The sequence below is a fragment of the Polyodon spathula genome, chromosome 23, assembly GCF_017654505.1.
Source record: "Polyodon spathula isolate WHYD16114869_AA chromosome 23, ASM1765450v1, whole genome shotgun sequence".
NCBI lineage: Eukaryota > Metazoa > Chordata > Actinopteri > Acipenseriformes > Polyodontidae > Polyodon > Polyodon spathula.
The window spans coordinates 3,241,825-3,261,079 of NC_054556.1; the positions used below are offsets into that span (position 1 = coordinate 3,241,825).

At 36.5% G+C, this 19,255-nt stretch overlaps 1 protein-coding gene, 1 long non-coding RNA gene and 1 pseudogene across 2 annotated transcripts; 2 read left to right on the forward strand and 1 right to left on the reverse strand.

Annotated features, from left to right (window-relative positions):
* Positions 1–3,345: 3,345 nt before the first annotated feature.
* LOC121297821 lies at positions 3,346–6,797 on the reverse strand. Its single transcript, XR_005947222.1, has 3 exons — positions 6,692–6,797; positions 4,039–4,508; positions 3,346–3,417 (listed from the first exon to the last, which is right to left on the reverse strand). It is a non-coding gene; the product is annotated as an uncharacterized LOC121297821 (long non-coding RNA).
* Positions 6,798–6,869: 72 nt separating this feature from the next.
* LOC121297764 lies at positions 6,870–9,624 on the forward strand (annotated as a pseudogene).
* A 2,012-nt stretch (positions 9,625–11,636) lies between these two features.
* On the forward strand, positions 11,637–18,141 carry LOC121297686 (actin-related protein 8-like). The gene is made up of 13 exons (XM_041224128.1): positions 11,637–11,874; positions 12,627–12,797; positions 13,212–13,322; positions 13,746–13,850; positions 14,030–14,203; positions 14,480–14,573; positions 14,953–15,085; positions 15,279–15,432; positions 15,541–15,636; positions 15,957–16,097; positions 16,668–16,926; positions 17,078–17,241; positions 17,679–18,141. The coding sequence occupies exons 1-13, from the start codon at positions 11,743–11,745 to the stop codon at positions 17,820–17,822; spliced, it is 1,878 nt and encodes a 625-aa protein (XP_041080062.1). The 5' UTR covers positions 11,637–11,742; the 3' UTR covers positions 17,823–18,141.
* The last annotated feature ends 1,114 nt before the right edge of the window (positions 18,142–19,255 follow it).

Here is a 19,255-nt window from a genome sequence, read left to right on the forward strand (position 1 = left end):
TTAGACATTTTACTATCAGCTACAGCACCCTTGCATCTTAGACACTACAGTCAGATATCAATACAGCAGGAGAGCAGCATGACAATCAATTCTGTGATGGACACAATGTGCTTTATGAGTTGTGTTATATACCTGTGGTTCAGGAAAAATAGTCATGCAGCAACAGTGGTTCTATACAATGACATACAATAATCAATTCATCAAAAGCACATTCATTTCTGCACTCTGGGAAGCTGAATTAAATGTCAACAGAAAAGTAACATGGTTCATAAAACAAGACTGTATGTTTGTATTGAGTCTGCCACCAAACGGACTTCCTATTGCAATGAAAGCAATTAAACAGCATTAGCGCCTTCTATTCATTTAGTGGCACAATTATTCTTTATGAACAGTAAGAGGTGTTTTTTCCCCCCATTAGCTAGAAGAGCACAACAGGCACATGCCTTTTAAACTAGTATAAAACAAGAGAAAATCCATTTTAATGAGTTTATTCAAGCTTTCACCAGCTTTTCGTAGCTTTCCATTTTTGCAATTAAGTAAAAAAAAAAAAAAAAAAATAATAATAATCTTGTTTCTTATAACTAACAGCTATGTAATGCGCTCTGATTTTGAAAAGCCTAAATAGCAGCTTTATTTGTATCATACAAACAGCTAGTGTGGTTTACTTAAAGCATGATGGGTGACAAAAAAATGAACTAAAATGTTCTCTGTTTTTTTATTGTTTTGCTTTGTGTAAAGCACAGTTGCAACCACCAACATGAATTGCTGTTATATCTATATTAGTTTCCCCAAGGACGGCCATAATTTGGGAGAGACTTATTTAGTTTGGGGCTCAAATTAATTGTATTTAATCCATAGCAATATTCTTGTGAAATTGGTCAGAACAAAGAAAATCAATGACTTATCACTACTCTCTGGTTCTTCAAGTCTAATACTTTCTTCCCACTGATTGCTTGAGAAACAGTCTGTATGCTTTGATCAACCACTCAAGATATAAAATTCCTTTAGAGGAGTCATGATGGATTATGAAGGTTTCAGGTGATCACATTTTACTGAGAATCGTGAATATAGATGATACATTTTCAGCCCGCACTCACACTGACTGTCACCATTCTTGTCACTTTATTTTACCCGCTTCAGGCTCTGGCACTTCAATTTAGAAATCCCACCTGTGTCTCACAGGCAAGCCAATTACTTTGATTCTCTTTTTTTCTGCATTTTTCTTCTATCAATTAATTTGAGAAAGGCAATTTCACTTTACAGACTGTCTGACAGTTTTGCTTCTTTTGCCGTGGCTCAGTGCTCTTTATTAAAATGCACACATTCTTCAAACAACATGCAATTTGCCCCGAAGAGCCAAGCAACTTCCCCTAATTACAGACTATTAAAGGAGAAGCACATGAAAGTTTCTTCGCCACAATTCTAATATAAGTGGAGTGCAGCAGTATAGTGAAGGGTACCAGAAAGCAACCCTAAAATTGAAAAACTTTTATAAGAACTATCCTGCACGGAATACATGTACTTCTTTAAAGCAGGTGTAAGCATAGTGACGTCAAATTTCAAATTCCATTTCAGTCTCTGTGAAGTTTCGCCATTTAATTATTATTGCGCTGCAAGCATTCAAAAGTGTAAACATTCAACGCAATTCGGCGTGTTTATCAAGTTCAGGCTTTCCTTCAAACTTTGTGCAGCTTCACCACGGTTTGGTTGAACACGTAAAAACTTCTGGTTTGGTAGCTTTTTTAGGGTTTTTTTTTTTTTCCTTTCTAAAAAAAAAAAAATCATGGTTTGGAGTAAAGTGCTTTGAGAATCCAGCCCCATGTGGATTGTTTACTATGAGCCATGCCAAGCATTAACAATTGTATTAATTTTTAGAACCAGCAATATCCAGTAAAACCCAGTGTTTGACAGTACCTAGCATATGGTAGTACCTTAGTTTGGCCAACAACGTGACTACTTATCGCATGTCAAAATCTGTATTATTGTATTGGCATACATTCTATCTAGACAGGTAAGTTGATTGGTCAAGATCTCAGCCTATCCCAAAAACAATCCATAGCAATCAGAAACCATTTTTTCAAACTCAATTCAATTCTTAGTAAAAAAAAAAAAAAAAAATGTAACTCAGGCTACAGGTGTTGTCCACGTTGCAGACAGACAGTCTACATTCTATCTTTTTCCACACTGCAGAAGAGATTTAAGGAATCTTAAGGAGTCAATTACCCTGTTTAACTTGTTTAGATATCTGCAGGCACAGTATTTTTTTTTCACAAATGATATCAGACATCTACTTTATCTTCATTTTCTGAAGTGACAAGCACTGCACGCTATATCTTACAATAAGTACCAAAAATAAATAAATAAATAACACTGTTGGGTTTCATGAAACAGGAAGAAACAACTTTCAGAGAACACCAAAATAAACATCCTTGCAGGTCTGCTAGAATCTGTCATTTTCACAACTAGCTGCTGACACCTAGTGGAAAAAAAAACTACAGAGATGTTTGCACGGCACCGCAGTTAGAGCATACGGAACGGTAGTAAAGATAGTATATTTTCAATATATTTAAATATTAAATATACAGTATCCTCCCTTTATAGCGCTGTAGTCAGGAGCCATAGTTAAGAGACTGTGCTATTTGTGTTCCGCCTTTTAACGAGAATACTTCTAACCTGTTCCACAGTATAAATGGTTGCCTTATAAAGGGGAACATTGTACTGAGGATATATTTTCAACTTATATAAAAATATAAAAGTTGAATATATTTCTATCCATGTATATATATATATATATATATATTATATATATATATCTAAAATTTTGATATATATTTATATATATATATATATATATAATAAAATATATATATGTGTGTGTGTGTGTGTGTGTGTGTGTGTGTGTGTGTGTGTGTGTGTTGTAAATTTTAAATGCATGAACCATATATTTTTTTAAAAATCCCATATGGGTTTTTGTATACCATTTCATTACATTATAAGGTGTTTTTTTTTTTTTTTAAATTTAATTGTAATTAATTTACGGTAGTTAATACAGCTCATGGGCGATGTTGCAGTGAGGTTAGTAAAACAAATCTATCCTGGAGATATCTTTTGCTCTTGATCCTACCTGTGGATTAATGAAAAGCTGACATTCAAAAGGAGATATAGATTAGAAGCAAACTAAAATCATTCATTTAAAGCATATGCTTAATTATTTCTTCTATCAGCCTTCTCAGATCTCAAGTGAAGTGTGGAAACTGGATCACAAAATCATTGCATGCATTTGTGTTGTTTTGCAAACACTCTCGGAAAGAGAGGCCAAGGATTGACAATGAATTGCTCCCTCACCCTCTGGGATTTTGGTCTCTCCAGGGCAGGCATCATATGAGGTTGCTTGGATTGCCACTGCTTCTGACATCTCTGTTATATAGACAAAGGAAAGGACATCAGTCTACAGTATTGCTTCTAATGAGCAGCAAAATTAAACCACAAAGAAATGTAGCCCTAGAAGGTACCAGGCATCCACTTCATACAAAACAGTAACCCTGAACTGACCTGAAATCATTCCTAAAACTGATGCTTATTGCCTGTTTGCTCCAAATTAAAGCAGATTCCAGGCAATTGTATTCGACTTGGAAGACTGAGCCAAGCTGCTTAATTCCGTCCCGCGGAAATTTGCACTCTACAAGGCAACAGATTCAAATCAATGGATAAAAAAAAAGAAGAAATACATATATAAAAGCATTAAATATTATAGTGCAGAAAGAAAAAATAAAGTCACTGCAAATGTTCTTTGTATTTATTATTGCTTTTTCAGGTCTTATTTAAGTCTGAAAAGCAGGCTCTTTACTGCACCATGCAGGTTGGCCACGTGGCATAGAGTCATGACCTACATGACTTTACAGCTATATAACAGAGAGGACGGGTCACCTCTAGGTCACTTACAACAGCTTGAGCTTCATTTACAAAAGTGCTTGAAACACTTCAAGACATGTAAGCACATAGTTAACGAGAGAAGAAGGTTACAACTCATGCAGGTACCTGGCTGTGCTCTTGAAAGGCTATGGAGATTTACTGCCTTGTTGCTGTTGTGGGCGAACAGAAGCGACACGGTCTTTCGGACTCTTACAGAACAGTTACTAGAAATCCCACATTTATTTACACTCAAGTTACTTAACAGTACACTGTCTGTTACTAGCTTGAAAATTAATTGATTAAATCTCTATGGTGCTAATTGCAAAATGCTATAATTGTGTTTTATGTTGGGTTATGTTGGGTATAAATTCATTATAAAAGAGTCTTGCAGATTAAAATTTTTTTAAAGTGTAAAATCCATTCTACTTGTTGAACAGCTTCAGTGCAGGTCTTTGACAGCAGCTGACACAATAATTAAGAAACGTGCAATCAATGTTTCATTAGAAAATTAACTGGAGGAATTCTATTGATTAAATCTGGATCTAAGGATTTGTAGTAGGAGTTCTGTAATCTTCAAGATGCCACTTTCAGTGAAGCTGAAATAAAAAAAAAGTATAAGACAAGGTGGTGTGTGAAAGCTGGTTCATTCCTGGGAAAGGTGAGGAGATTTGCTTAGAAATGTTTGCCAATTCTGAGTTTTCCTTCCAACTCTGCAAATTATGGATAGTCCAGAGTTTTTGGCAGCTGCAAAAAAGAGTGATTCTATTGAAGAAGTACTGATGCCTAGGATTGGTTACACAATATTAGCCATTATTATTGCAATCTCTAGTATTGCATCAATTATCCTGAATACAACAGTTATTTTGGTGACTATACAATACCAAAAATTCAGGCAACCTTTAAACTATTCTCTGGTGAATTTGGCAGTTACCAATTTAGGCGTTACTCTTACAGGCGGACTGCTAACCGCAGTGACAAATGCAATGGGCTACTTCAGTTTGGGAAGGATTGACTGTGTAATTGAGGGATTCTGTGTTGCCTTCTTCGGCAAGTTCATTTACAGTGTTAGTAAGTTGACTGACGCGATTTCAGTAAATGCAACTAATCTATCACTCCCAATATTAGTGCACAAACGAATTAAATGAGAATAACCATCCTTAAAAACTGAATGGTAAATGTAGTTTTATTATTAAAAAAAGAGAAACATTCTGTAGGCCTTGTTTTCTTACAGATTACAACAGTCATTCCAGAAAAAAGTTAGTGAGTTATAAAAATATGAAGAGCAATTAAATTTTGCATATCAAAATGTACTTAACCTTAAGATGTGTGTGTGGTGGTGGGGGGGGGGGAGCTGTTTATAAAGTATGCTTTCAGTCATTGTTTATAATACATACTGCATACAACTCGTAAGTATCTAGACTACAGAGAATAGATTCTACAAAAATTTACATTAGTCTTTAATATCCAGTGAATAGTCTCAAAACGTAACCCTGCATTCCACAGAACTGATCAAAATTGGAGACATGAAATAAATCCTTATTATTAAATAAAAAAACAGAAGCATACAATACAATTATTAGCATGAAGAGAATTCAAGCATGTTTTACCTACCTATACAAACTGAAATAAAATGCCATATGGACCATTTAATTGATAGTCCAGTAGACTGGACACAATGGAGCCAATGGTACAAAATAATTAAAGTAAACTTGTGGCAGTTCTTGAATTGCTTTAGAAACATGCTTCCTTATGTTGTAAATGCTCATGAATAATGTACTGCTTGCAATTTTGAACATTGACCCCTACACTTTCTCTCTCTACTGCTGTATGTCACGGTGTGAGCAACATCTGTGTGCAGCTGACAAAATTTTAATTAAGTTTAAAGTTCATCGTAATTTAAGAAGCCACTTCTTTCAAATGAACTTTTACTATTGATTTCTTTCCAGGATTCCAGCATTTTTATTTTTTTTAAACCAACACTCACCTCATTTAAATAAACTTTTAAAAGCACTGCAAGAGATGTTAGTGTTCATCACCTACTATATTTACTTCAAATGCTATTTTTTTTTTTTTTTTATCAATCCATTTAGATAGAGTACCATTTAGATCAATCCAATAGACCCCTAAATAAGTAATTAATAAGTGGAAAGTATTTTTAAAAAGCATTTGCCTTTAATTCTGTTGCAGAAGTATCGCAGGTCTCTGCAAAGTAGCAGTGATAGCAGTAGATCGGCAGCGTTTGCTATGGTAGTGGTCTTCAATCCCCAGCTTCACATTAATCCCATCATTGCAGCTGTTCCCATGTACCTTTCCAAAACCAGCACAGTCTACAACCCAATCATTTACATCTTCATGAACAGACAGGCAAGTAGCTAAAACAGTGTACTGCCCCACAGCATCCACTTCCTCACTCCTGAGAGTCTGATGTTGACAACTGTTGGTAGGAATTTTACAAAATATGACATTTCAAACTAATTAATTAAATATCAATATAAGTGCATATAACTAATTTGAAGGAGCACTGCACCACAAAAATAACAAAGCACAGACCCACTTTAAACAAGTACTGGTATAAATCTTGGGACCAATTTTGTATGTGTGTGTTCTAGCTACACCATTCATTGTTGTTGTTCAGTCGCCTAAACCAATACTGTGTCTATTTTTTAATTTAATAGCAAGACCAACTCCAGACATTTCTGAAGCTTGCTAGCGCTTCAGGTACTTAATTGAAACAATTGTTTATCATTGCAAACAAAAAAGAAATGTACAAATAACTTACTAATCATTACAGGAAACTTCTACAGGCAAGTAGAAAGAAAATCATTTGAACATGAGATTACAAAGAAGACCAAGTACAATTTATTAAAAACCATACGAGGACACTACTGCTTTAATTATTTCAGCGAAAACAAAGAACTGACCACACATGCGCACGGCGTCATTTTGCGTAAAGAGGTCTTACCGCAGACTGAACCGGATGAGGAATTAAAAAAAAAAAAATAGCAGCTTTTGTAACACTGTATTGAAGATGGTGTACGTGGCTAATGGTGAGGAAATGTTTTGATTCATAAAGTTATGCCAGTTATTGGGATATGTTAAAACAACGTTCGCACTTGACAACCCATCTAAGAAATGTGTGTTTATTTATTTATTTTTTGTAGCTGATAACGCTGATATACATGTATTGCTAAACAAGCTTGATGGCTAAGTAGTTATTTATGTCCTGAATGGTTACACTTTCTGACGTGTTCACCTTCATATTTAGACGTATCGGTTATAAATATTACGTGTAGCTCATAAGGTTATGTGTTTTGAACGGTTTACAGTGAAATAACTCCGAACAAGCCTTACGCCATCATGGAAAATATGTTTTACTGTGTATTATTTTGTGCATGCAAATTTCAACACTCCTCGCCATTGTACTACAACGAGTACCAGAGCTGCTACTACGACGTGTTTGCCTGGGGATAATATCGATTCTCAAACTTGGTGGTATTTTTTTAAGCAGTTGACGCCCGACAGATGTGTTTATATCGTAAGGAAAAAGACTTGAAATCGCACGTCTTACCTATTTTTGGTTCAGAAATCGAAACCTCAAAATGGAGCTTCTGTCTCGTTTGCATTGGTTATGCCTTGTTTCGCTAGTTTGTTTGGTAACAGGTGTGGTTGATTTAGCGTAGCGTCATTATTAACTGCTATAAATCAATGAAATCAATCTTGCTGTTTCATTCTTCCCATGTTCCAGGACAGGTTCTGGATAGCCGGAGCCAGGCCCCTTGGAGTTTATCTTTTATTACTGATCTCTTTTGGGGAGTAGTGGAGTTTGTTGGATTATTGTAAGTCCTCTTTTTACACATTTATGTTCTGTTAACTACTGCTAAATGGGAGAAAAATGTCACAGTGTGCAAAAATAAGTCTTAATTTTAGTTTGTCCAAAGGGTTTGTTGCAGTATTATTTTTTTAGCATAGTGGTTCCATAGGGGTGGGATGGGGGCAGAGAATATTAAACACCATCATCCTCATCTTGATTAGAACCTGTCAGTTCACATTTACCAATTGTGCAAAATGTTATGTTTAGTTGCCTTATTTTGTGTTTTTAGTTTTCATAGCTTGTTCCAGCCAGACTTGTCAAAGAAAGGAACATCTGGCTCCTCATCTTCCTCTAGATTTGATGATGGCAGAGGGTATGTTTAATCTTGACTCGATATAGGCTATTGCAATAATGTGTTCATGGCAAGCAGACACCTACAGCATTTATCCAGCTGATAGGAACACGTTCTTGTAGCTATTTCTTAAATTACTGTTAACAAGTTTTAATTATTTTATTAGCAATACAAATGTTTTTTACTGACTTCCCATTTTCTTCTATTTCATATTATTTCTTGATTGTATTTCATTAGTTATAAACCCTACCAGTGAACTTGCCCTGGGTTTCAGAACTCTACTTCTTTAGGTGTGTTAATGAAATGAAAAGGTGCCAGGAATTTGAGCAATCAAGCTCCTGCTATATAAGCTCCGAACTGATTGCCCTAATCACAGCATGGGTAAAGCTCACCTGAATCTGTAGGGTTACTAATAGAAATTGTTCTTGTTTCTAATGGAATGTAATGAATGGGTGAAGCACTTGTAAGAGTTTTCATACAAGTGCTTCAACGTTTTCTTATACTTTTGGTTATACAGATAATTCAAAGCAATGTTGCTACTACTTTGTGCGCTGTAGCTGTGTTTCACTCCAGTGCTATGAGGTCATTTACAGAAATGCACAGGATTACATTTTTTTCAGGTATGTCATTGCAGGGATCCCTCATCACTTTGCAGTAAAGTCCTCTTTTGATTTACTTTCCTTACCGTTACTAGCCCCCCTCGATTCCCTGGAGGAAGACGAATGGGAAGAGTAAATCATGGGGGAGGAGGTCCAAGTGCCCCTCCTATGGGAGGAGGTGGATGAGGAAGGTATAATACAGTCTGGACCTGTAATGCACTCTTTCCTTTCTTTAGCTGTATTTCAAAACTGGTCCAAGTAATTAAATCAATCTAGAATGTAAACTGTATATCATTAATGTGATGATCTTACTGTCTAAGCGCCCTGTATATCAGAGCTTCTCTACTCGCATACACTCGAAGGATTTGTTTGTTTGCACACAACAGGAAAAATCAAGTTTCGATTAATGCATGACGTTAGAACTGTTTTCTAGAACAAGTAAAGGCATATATAAAACTTTACTTAATCTTTTGAAAGTAAAAGGAGCTGATGGTGTTGGTATTTAGCTGATAATTGCAGCACATGTATCCTATTTCAAGTAAGGGGTCTGTTTTATAGAGATCTAAACTTAAGTTTAAAAAAAAGTTTTATTTTTAGCAAAATAATTTACGTAATTGCTAATTCTTATTTTATAATTTTTTTTAACAGGTAAACGCCTGCATAAATCAATGCAGGCAAAGGATGCACATGTTCAGAAGGCTGGTCTGGATAGTTAAAGTGAGGGTCTTCATTAGAAGAGAATTGCGGAGTTGGTAATGTGAATGTGTGTGTCCACCTGAACAGCTGCTACTGCTGACGTGCAGATTCTTGATGTTGCTCTGGGAGTACCTGACCAAGGTGCCATTGCAATTGATGAGCAGCATTTACTTTCTTTGTACAATGGGAGTTTCCTAATGTTTTGTTGATTTTTATCTGTATGCTGAAATGTGGTTTAAATATATATATATATATATATATATATATATATATATATATATATATATATATATATATATATATATATATATATATATATATATATATATATATATACACATATTGATATTGAATTGAAATGAACTTTACTTGAGAACTCTTATAAATATTTATTACGACCCATGGGCGTGAACAAGTATGGGGTAAAATTTATGTTACACTTTGTGACATCCCCGGTTAAAACTAATATGTACTCATACAAAATGTGTTTTGTTTTCCTAATAAACGATTGCATAATATCTGTATTATTATTTTTGTAATGTCTGGTAAATTATAAATTAAATAGTACATATACTATTTACTTTGTCAACCTGGGATTAATGCTGTAAAATTCCAGCATAAACCAAATGTAAATGACCAAAAACCAGGATATGTGCACTCTTCTATACTGAGAGGTTAAAAGATGTGTAACACACCTAAACCAGTACGAAAGTGACTTGAGAAAATGCCATTAATCTACAGGCTTCTGCCTTAACGAGACCACTGTGAAAGTGTAGGAAACACAAAATTCAGGTGGACATGCTTGTATTGGAAACAAAAGCTTTGTGAAGTTGTCAGTTCAAAAGCTGTATATCTTGCATACCCAAAAGCAAGACTTAATTATAGCATTAGTTTCAAACCTATTTAATATGTATCTTTGACAAGTTCAGAGAATACAGATAAGAAACTGTCACTTTAAAGATTTGCAACATGCCAGTTTTACAGCTTTGTTGTAGTGTCAGCGAGTTACTTTGTGCATCGAGATAGTGTCTCTCCATCCCCACACTTTCAGAATGACACAATAAGTGCTTCACACAAGTTCTCCCCAACCCCCCCCCCAAGAGGCTTTGAGCCATTTTTAAATTAATGCTTTTTTTTAAAGGTAGTTTAAGCCCATTTGAGGGTGCTAATTCTATAGATCTCTTAAATCTCAGGATCCTGGACTGTGGGGAACCATAGCCCAGATTTACCAATTTAAATATATAGTTTCAAACTTTACTGTGCATTTTATGACAAAGTGGTTCAAGTTATGGCAGATAAGCATTCCTTTTATTTGGGGAAAAAAAGGCATGAATTAGCTCTTAGATGACATGAAAAAAGAAACATGACTGAGGTTTAACGTTTCCACTTAAGTTCAGTCTTATATAATCCAGTAAAATTTGAAAAGCATATCATGTTTCAGTTAGGTTGAGAAGCCTGATTTTGAGTGGTGAAACTTAAGACGTGTTAATAATATCAGAATCTTGTTTTATTGTATGTCAAACTTACATTTTTACATGTGCACAGTGGAAGTGTGTCATCAGCAGCTTGTTACAGGATAACCAATAGGCATGCATGCAAAAACCGCTTCCCACAAACAAACTCTTGCTGCAACGCTTATCTCAATGCTAACACTGCTTACTTCCAAAGCTGTTTTCACCCCCTGAGAGAGAGATATTTCTGCTGCTTTTTATATCCACCTACCCATGCAGGTGGACCACAATTAATTAATCTAAATTGGCCAACAAATTCAGTTACGTTATATTGCAAGACTGAAGAGGTCTGTCCGGTTCAGCCACTTAGCAAGCACAAAGCAACTCAAAGCATTTCAAAATATTGTGCTGTAGCAACACATCCCAGAAATTCTAAGAATGATTGCAAACATCCTAGGTAAAGGAGATGTTAAAAAAAGACTTTGCATTTCCCATCGAAGCTGTCTTTCTCTTATTCCCTACCTCCCAATTATATAGCTAGAAACAAAACCACAATAGACACCTTACCTGTCTCGCAGCCTGTAAGCTTTCTGAACGAAATCATTTAAATACAGTTTTAAAAAAAATAATAAGAGGACTAGCATTGAAAGCTCAGTTTTAGAACGTGTTCTCAGTGTTATTTCTGTTTACTCCGGGGGACAGCGTGCAATTTACCGTCACTATGCTACTACAACTGTACAGCCTGCAGCAAAACTCTGAGATAGATTTCATTTGGCCTTCCATTGCTTCTGTGCGAAACTCCGTGTTTGCTTGGAGTTGCCCACTGTCTGCTGTGCACCCAGAAGTGCCCGGTGTTTTGTTTTTGGCACGTCGGGACTCTTCATCGCAATCTCTGTAACGGATACCTGCAGGTTTGACAGGATGACCCAGGCGGAGAGAGAACCCGAAAACGGGAAAGAGAAGGAGAAAGACCGAGAGAAGGAGAAAGAGAAGGAGCAGCGGGGAGTGAAGAGGCCGATAGTTCCCCCTGTCATACCCGAACCTTTACAAGAGGTTTGTGTTTCTGTCCCCAAAAATACCCAGCGCCGTGGCAAAGATCCGTTTCCTCGTGGAATGAATACTGTAGATAGTATTATATCTATAATGTTTCGTGCAGATAGTTTAACACATTAAGTACCCGTTTCATTTTTCTTTGAGAAAAACAAGCAAGATGTATCTATGTAATTTGATGCACTGCATTTAGACTTCACTTTTGCTGTTAACCAAGTTAGAGTAAGTTATCATAACAATATAGTTAAAAGAGAAAATTAAAATAACCGGTAGATTTAAAAAAAAAAAAAGTTTCAATGAGGACAGTAGCACTTGCATGGTTAAAATGAGTAGACCGTGCAACGTCATAAGCAAGAACAACAACAACACTTTCTAGCAAAGACCCTGACTTTTCTGCACCAAAACCTAGTGATCGTCTGTATTTTGTTTAGAACAGCTGCTGGTACTATTGTTATAGCATTGTACTGACAGTGTTATTCAACAACCTTCAGCAGTCAGGATTCAGGACTGTTCTTTAATGAACCTTTAGAAATATTGCCGTCAAATGCCCATCATTTTCCAACTTTGTTTTTAAAACTTTTCCATGCATTTAATCCCCACCCCAGAAATTTAATTAACGTGTGTTTTATTTATTGATGCATAATGACTATGTGCAGTGCTGTATATCTCTTATTATTAATGTCATTTTTTGTTTGTTTTGTTTTTACCCCTTTGTGGTTAACATTTTATAATTTCACCGACCTGTCTTTTTAAAGCAAATCCAGAGCAACTTCATCGTAGTGATAAATCCAGGTTCAGCCACGCTGAGGATTGGCCGAGCCACGGATACTCTTCCTGTAAGCATTCCGCACGTCATTGCTCGGAGGCACAAGCACCAGGGCCAGCCGCGCCAGGAGGACCCCTGGCTGATGAGAGAGGGTCTCAATGTAAGTGGCATCCCTAGCGAAGATTCTCAGGCATGGTCTTAGCAATAGACTGCAAACAACATGTGTTATACATTTCTGTCTTGTTTGCAAAGTTGTTGTTATTTATTTGTATAGTATTGTTTTTGTTAAAGACATTAAGTGGCTTGAGAAGACTAACTTTAAATGTGAATTTGTTTTTGTTATAATAAACAGCTTTTTAGGTACTGTAGCAAATACTGTAGCAACAGCCGTTTTATTATGAAGCATCCTCAATATCGCTTATCAGAGGAGAGTGCTGCTGCTGTCAAAGCTGTATGTGTTTTGGACAGACTGTCCCTTTCATTTAAAATCGGATCTACTGATCATTTAAGGTATCGTTGTGTCCTCATGTGTTGATTTACCTTTTAATTTTTTCCTTTTTTTTTTTTTTTTTAGAAACCAGAAAGTAATGAACAAAGACAAAATGGCCTTAAAATGGTAGACCAGGCAATCTGGTCCAAGAAGATGTCAAATGGTGCCAGAAGAATTCCAGTTTCTGCAGATCAGGTCATTTTACTTTGATATGGAACCTTCTTAACAGGGAACCAATAGACTTGGCCATGGGATTACATTTAAGTTTCTAAGGAGAATGCAGTTGTTTTTGTTAAATACACTAACCTCTGGTACGATTTTGCTAAAGTCCATAGTCAAGTATTGCACCCATAAGAAATTCAATGACATAGCATGGATAATTATACAAGACTGGTATCTGCAATTCCATCATGTATCATGGAAACTGCTATTCGGGAGTGAAACCGAGGATGTACACGTATGTACTAAGGATACCGTTCAAGTATAGTTTTAACTTGTGAACATGTAAAAGTGGTAAGACAGATTGGTCAATAACACCCTCTAGTTAAATTCCCATTTTCCAATGTTTCGTGTGGCATTAGATTAAAGATTAGTCTTAACATATAGTTTCTTTTGTAGGCAAGGGCATTCAATAAACAAATGCGGCCTGCGATGTTGGATCCAAGCTCCAGAGTCAAGTGGACGAACACATCCCATCACCCTGAGTTTATTGTGGGAGAAGAGGTACACATTAACCGAGAACGTTAGTTGGAGTATCTGTGTCTGCAGAACAGGCTGCCAAGAACCGCTGTTACACAGAATTTAAGAGGTGTAATTGGATGTATGTTCTTCTAAAACGACATCTCCATTTAGTATCTGCGTTAAATCCTGTTTTTTTTGTTTCTTCTTCTTTTGTTTAACAGGCACTTCATGTAAATCCTGCAGACTGCTACAACATCCACTGGCCTATACGAAGGGGACAAATGAACCTTCACGCTGGTCCTGGCGGCACTCTGACTGCAGTTATGGCTGATTTGGAGACAATATGGTCGTATGCGATACAGAAGTCCTTAGAGATTCCACTTCGAGATTTGAAGGTAAATTTAAGCCTGCAGAATTAGAACACAGACCATTTGGCAGCTCCTTACAGTGTACTCAGCACCAGGTTGGATAATCCTTTAACTTGAAATCCTCTGTGGAAAGAAGACCGTTCAGGAATTAATTGACAAAAACACATACAACAGTGCATTTCCAATTCTGCAGTACTTCTTTTAAACCTTTCACACAGGTGAAGGGTGTGCTTTGTATTTTGCTCTACATAATATTTGGGATAAAGTAAGACATTTATGTATTTTTGTAAATGTACTTCTCAGTATTACAGATGCATCTTGTTAGTTCCAGACATCAATAACAGACAACATGTAAAGGAGCTGGTGAACATGCTTCTCATGAACATGGGTTTTTCAGGTAAAAAGCTTGTTCAATTTCTATGTGTTTACATTCTGACTCATTTTAGCTGCAGCAGCATGGTTTAGTATTGACCACAAGGAGGCGATATAGCACATTGTTTAACACAGTAATTTTGTTGGTTTTGTAAACTTTGCTGTTGAATGTATTAAAGAGGTTTATTTTTTAAGACTATCAGGGTTTAACAAAATCATACTCGCAGCGCAGAAAGAATAATCAAGTATTAAGGTACCATCCTGTAAAGAAAAAACATGCAGTTTTTTTTTGTGGCTATAATGTCTTATGTATTATTCATTAAGAACTTGCAAGCTTATCTTTTAAACCATGTTCATTTAAAGTAACTTTCTTTGTCTTTTTTTTTCACCATGTAAATGTGCAGGTATTGTAGTCCATCAGGAATCAGTGTGTGCCACCTTTGGCAGTGGCTTAAGCAGTGCATGTGTTATAGATGTCGGTGACCAGAAGACCAGTGTGTGTTGTGTAGAAGATGGAGTGTCTCATCGCAACTCAAGGTTTGCTTTTCTTTGCAATATCTATACCGTGTAGGACCTACTGGGACATGTTTACACCGCAAGGGGAATAAATAATAATAATACATAAAGTAAACAGGTCTATGTATTTTCAAACAGTTTATATTGATCTGTATGTCTTCTGAGTTTGTAAGATTTAACATCACAATTGAAACGTGTGCACATATTTTGACAGGTTGTGCCTGGCGTACGGAGGTGTGGATGTGACAAGGTGTTTTTTCTGGCTCATGCAGCGAGCTGGCTTTCCTTATAGAGAGTGTCAGCTGTCCAGCAAAACAGACTGTCTCCTCCTTCAGCAGCTCAAAGAGAACTTCTGTCATCTTGAACAGGTAAGGAACGTTGGGGACATGACACAAGAAAATCGTATCATGAGTAGCCTGCCTTATTGTGCTATTTTGATTGAACAGGATATGTACATGTCTTATTTTTTTCTCTAGGACATTTCAGGACTCAAAGACCATGAATTTCAACTCCGAAACCCAGACTCCCCTGCTTTGCTCTACCAACTCCGATTAGGAGATGAAAAGCTGCAGGTACACTAACCACTTCATTTATCTTTCCACCCATACTTTGCTGTTTTTATTTTCAAGATGTGCTGAGTAATTGAATAAGATTTATAAATAAATAAAGCTGATTTTATTTTGACTTGTAATTACCTTTTTTTTTTTAATATACTTTTCTACTTGCCACTGCTTGATAACTGATCTGAGATTTCTATTGAAATAAACTAAAGCATTCTTGATTTATATCTTTTCTGTGCTCACACCAATGCTGCACACTTCCGTTTAGAGTGTAACTGTCACGTATGTGGTGTGGGAACGAGTCTCTCTTAACTGTCATATTCCGAAACCAGGCACCAATGGCACTCTTCTATCCAGCTACCTTTGGAATTGTGGGTCAGAAGATGACATCATTACAGCAAAGATCACAGGGAGACTCAGAGGACCCTCATGATGAGCAGTACTTGATGGGTACACAAAGCAAACAGGACCAGGTGCAGTGCAGCTCAGTGTCCTATATAACCTGATGTGTAACACTGATGCTACTACTACTATCCATCTAGCAAGAGTCAGTGGTAGATGGTACATTGACTCAGGGTTTTTATTCACAAGCCTGTACTCATAGTCAATATAGTCAACTTAGACATCATACAGCACTGAAAACAAAAGTTGGTGCAGGGTTAGCAATTGCCCAAGTGCAAGGCAAAATCCTTCTAGCTCATTATAGTGTTTGTGCGTGCTTAGTTTTCCAGATTCCTGCCCAATTCCTTGCTTTTTACTTCATTTGAATACATTTTAATATCATTTAAATTCTTTACATACGCCACATTTTAAGTGTCTGCTAAAGTCCCACTTTAATGCTGCTGAACACGGTTTGTGCATGCAAAACACTGATGTTGGCCACAGTATGGGTGTTTTGCATCCGCAAATCATGTATCCTTACATCAGCCCCATAATGTCCTCTATGACTACTCAATCTGTATAGTGTGTTCTATTAAAAAATAAAAAAAATAAAAATACATCAAGTTACTATTTGACTTTAACATCTTTTTCTGTGTATGAAGTCTGCTAAAGCCACAGCTGAGCGGAAGACTCTTCCCAAGCTATCTGGGTTTGACGGAGAGTCTAGCCAGAACCCAGAACCCTCTGACAGGAGTCGCTCCCAGGAAATGGACCTGGGACACTCCCAGAGCGACTGCCTGACAGGCAATGAGGTGGAGGAGTCACCCTCTGCTCTGATGTCCAGGAGAACGGCCATATCCCAGTTTGAAGGAAAAGCGCTGGGCATTGATAAAGCTATTCTTCATAGTATTGACTGCTGTGGTAAGGAAAGTTTTTTTTTTTAATTATTATTATTTTTTTTTTTAATCATTTGAGCTTTAAAGAAAATGGGTGGGGGGGACTTTCAATTAGCTTGTATATCATACATTACTATCACAAAATCACCAATTGTATTTGTTTGTCTTTTTTAAAGCATCTGATGAGACTAAGAAGAAAATGTACAGTTCTATCCTAGTAGTCGGAGGGGGTCTTATGTTCCACGGGTCACAGGAGTTCCTGCAGCACCGAATCCTCAATAAGATGCCCCCTTCCTTCAGGAGAGTTGTAGAAAATGTGGAAGTCATTACAAGACCCAAGGTACGGCTTCTTCCTGCTGCAAAGCGGATAATAGTAATTGTTGTGCAATCCATGTGATTGTAAATTGATGCATGCTGTTCCCCTAATTGTCAAATTTGTTGAGAGTAAACTGTTTTTTACTAGATGCAAACATTGTAAATTTTTTATGATTTATGTTGAACTAGGTGTTCTGTTGTGATTTAAAGGATGATAGGATCCATCTGTGGATTAACTGAATGGATTCAATCCCTTAGTCTAACATTTTTTTAAAAAATTGTACTATATTAGTTACACAAAAATAAACTAACCTTTTACACCACCTCCTAAAACTTCCTCTGGTGCAAACATCAACTTTATATCACATTGGCTGCATAGTATTTACCAGACTGAGGAAGTACTCGGCACTGTTTATGCATTTAGCTGGTTTTCCCAACCCCTTGACTGTGCTGTGCTCTCAGGACATGGACCCGCGACTGATTGCCTGGAAAGGCGGTGCAGTTCTGGCCTGCCTGGACACCACTCAGGAGCTGTGGATCTACCAGCGGGAGTGGCAGCGCTTCGGAGTGCGCATGCTGCGCGAGAGAGCTGCTTTTGTCTGGTGAGCTTCCACCTGAGCTTTTCACAGGGGCTGGACACACTCAACCAGGGTCGCAGCAAAAGCTGTTGAAATAACAGTGCCATGAGCTCCCTCACTTTCCGCTGGAAGTAATGTTTGCAGTTGTATGGGCAGCTCTCAGCTTAAAGACACTGACAAACTGCACAGGCTTAGACCACTATGATGTACCTTGTGTTTTTTTTTGTTTTTTTTTTAAACCAGTTAATGTGATCGTGTTTTGTACTGTATATAAATTCTTCCTCTATTACATCTGAATTTGAAAGAGTTCAAATAAAGGCACATAGTGTGTTGCAGTGTTGTATAAATTAAGTGCTTGATTTCCACCATATAAAAGCAAATCCTGGTGTAAATAAATTGGCGCAATCCACTGCATGACTCACTTACCTGTGACTGCTTCCTGCTTCCATGGAATCTGTAAAACAGATACATATATACATATTCATGTAATCTATGTAATCATAAAATACCCATTACTACAATTAAATAGCTGGTTTTTGTTTTGTTTTTACATTTCTCCAAGACTGCTTAAATGAATAACTTTCTGTATTTTCAGCTTTTCCTGCTGAATCTGATAAGTTTAAAGTAAAACTCAATTCTAATCTGATGATAAAAAAAAAAAAAAAAGGTTTCTGACACGCTCAATGTTTCTTAATCAGTGAGGGATGTGGTTCATCACGTTGCACGGAGTAGGATTTCTAAGTAATAAGTGTTTTAATTACCACACACCGATGACCAAAAGTTTTGCATCCCCTAGAATTGTAGGATTGAGAAAAAAAGCATAATTTAGATGTTTTATTTAACATCATGTAAAAAAAGAAACTACAGAATTAGTAGTAGTACAGTATTAGTAGAACCCATAGTAGTCGTAGTAGTACAGTATTTCATGTTTCGAAATGCCAATTTTGGTCAGTTTTTTTTGTTAAACTATATCGCGGTTTGTAACTCAATATGTTAATGTAACATTATTCACCAGGTTTCATTAAAGTTTATGAAGCAAAATGTGTTAATTCTATAGGGTGATGCAAAACTATTGGCCATAGCTGTATATGTACTGTCTAAAATAAAATGTGCACATTTTAGCTTGTTGTTAATTTAATAAGCTATATAATAATATGAATGATATACTTTATATAATGGAGGATCATGCTGTATATAATCGATATCTTGCTCATCTCTTGAGAATCGCTCATCCAGTAACTTTGGAACTTGGTATGAACATTTATTTGTTCTAGGTGAGGAACTTTTAACTTTATTAGCATGAACTCTGGTGTCTGATTGGTTTGGCTAATGAAAACTGCTCAGCCACATTTAATGAAACCAATGCTTGGACCTTGTGTAAATGCAAGTCATGTTAATTAAGGTTATATCTTTGGCAGTTATTATTGAAATGTCGACTGTGTGGAGTCAGTACCCAAATTG

Bases quoted from the DNA above. Each gene is read 5' to 3' on its own strand.
- LOC121297686 (XM_041224128.1), top strand. From the start codon at position 11,743: ATGACCCAGGCGGAGAGAGAACCCGAAAACGGGAAAGAGAAGGAGAAA. The intron at 11,875-12,626 runs GTTTGTGTTTCT...GTCTTTTTAAAG, and splicing joins TACCCGAACCTTTACAAGAG to CAAATCCAGAGCAACTTCAT. The intron at 13,851-14,029 runs GTACACATTAAC...TTTGTTTAACAG, and splicing joins AGTTTATTGTGGGAGAAGAG to GCACTTCATGTAAATCCTGC.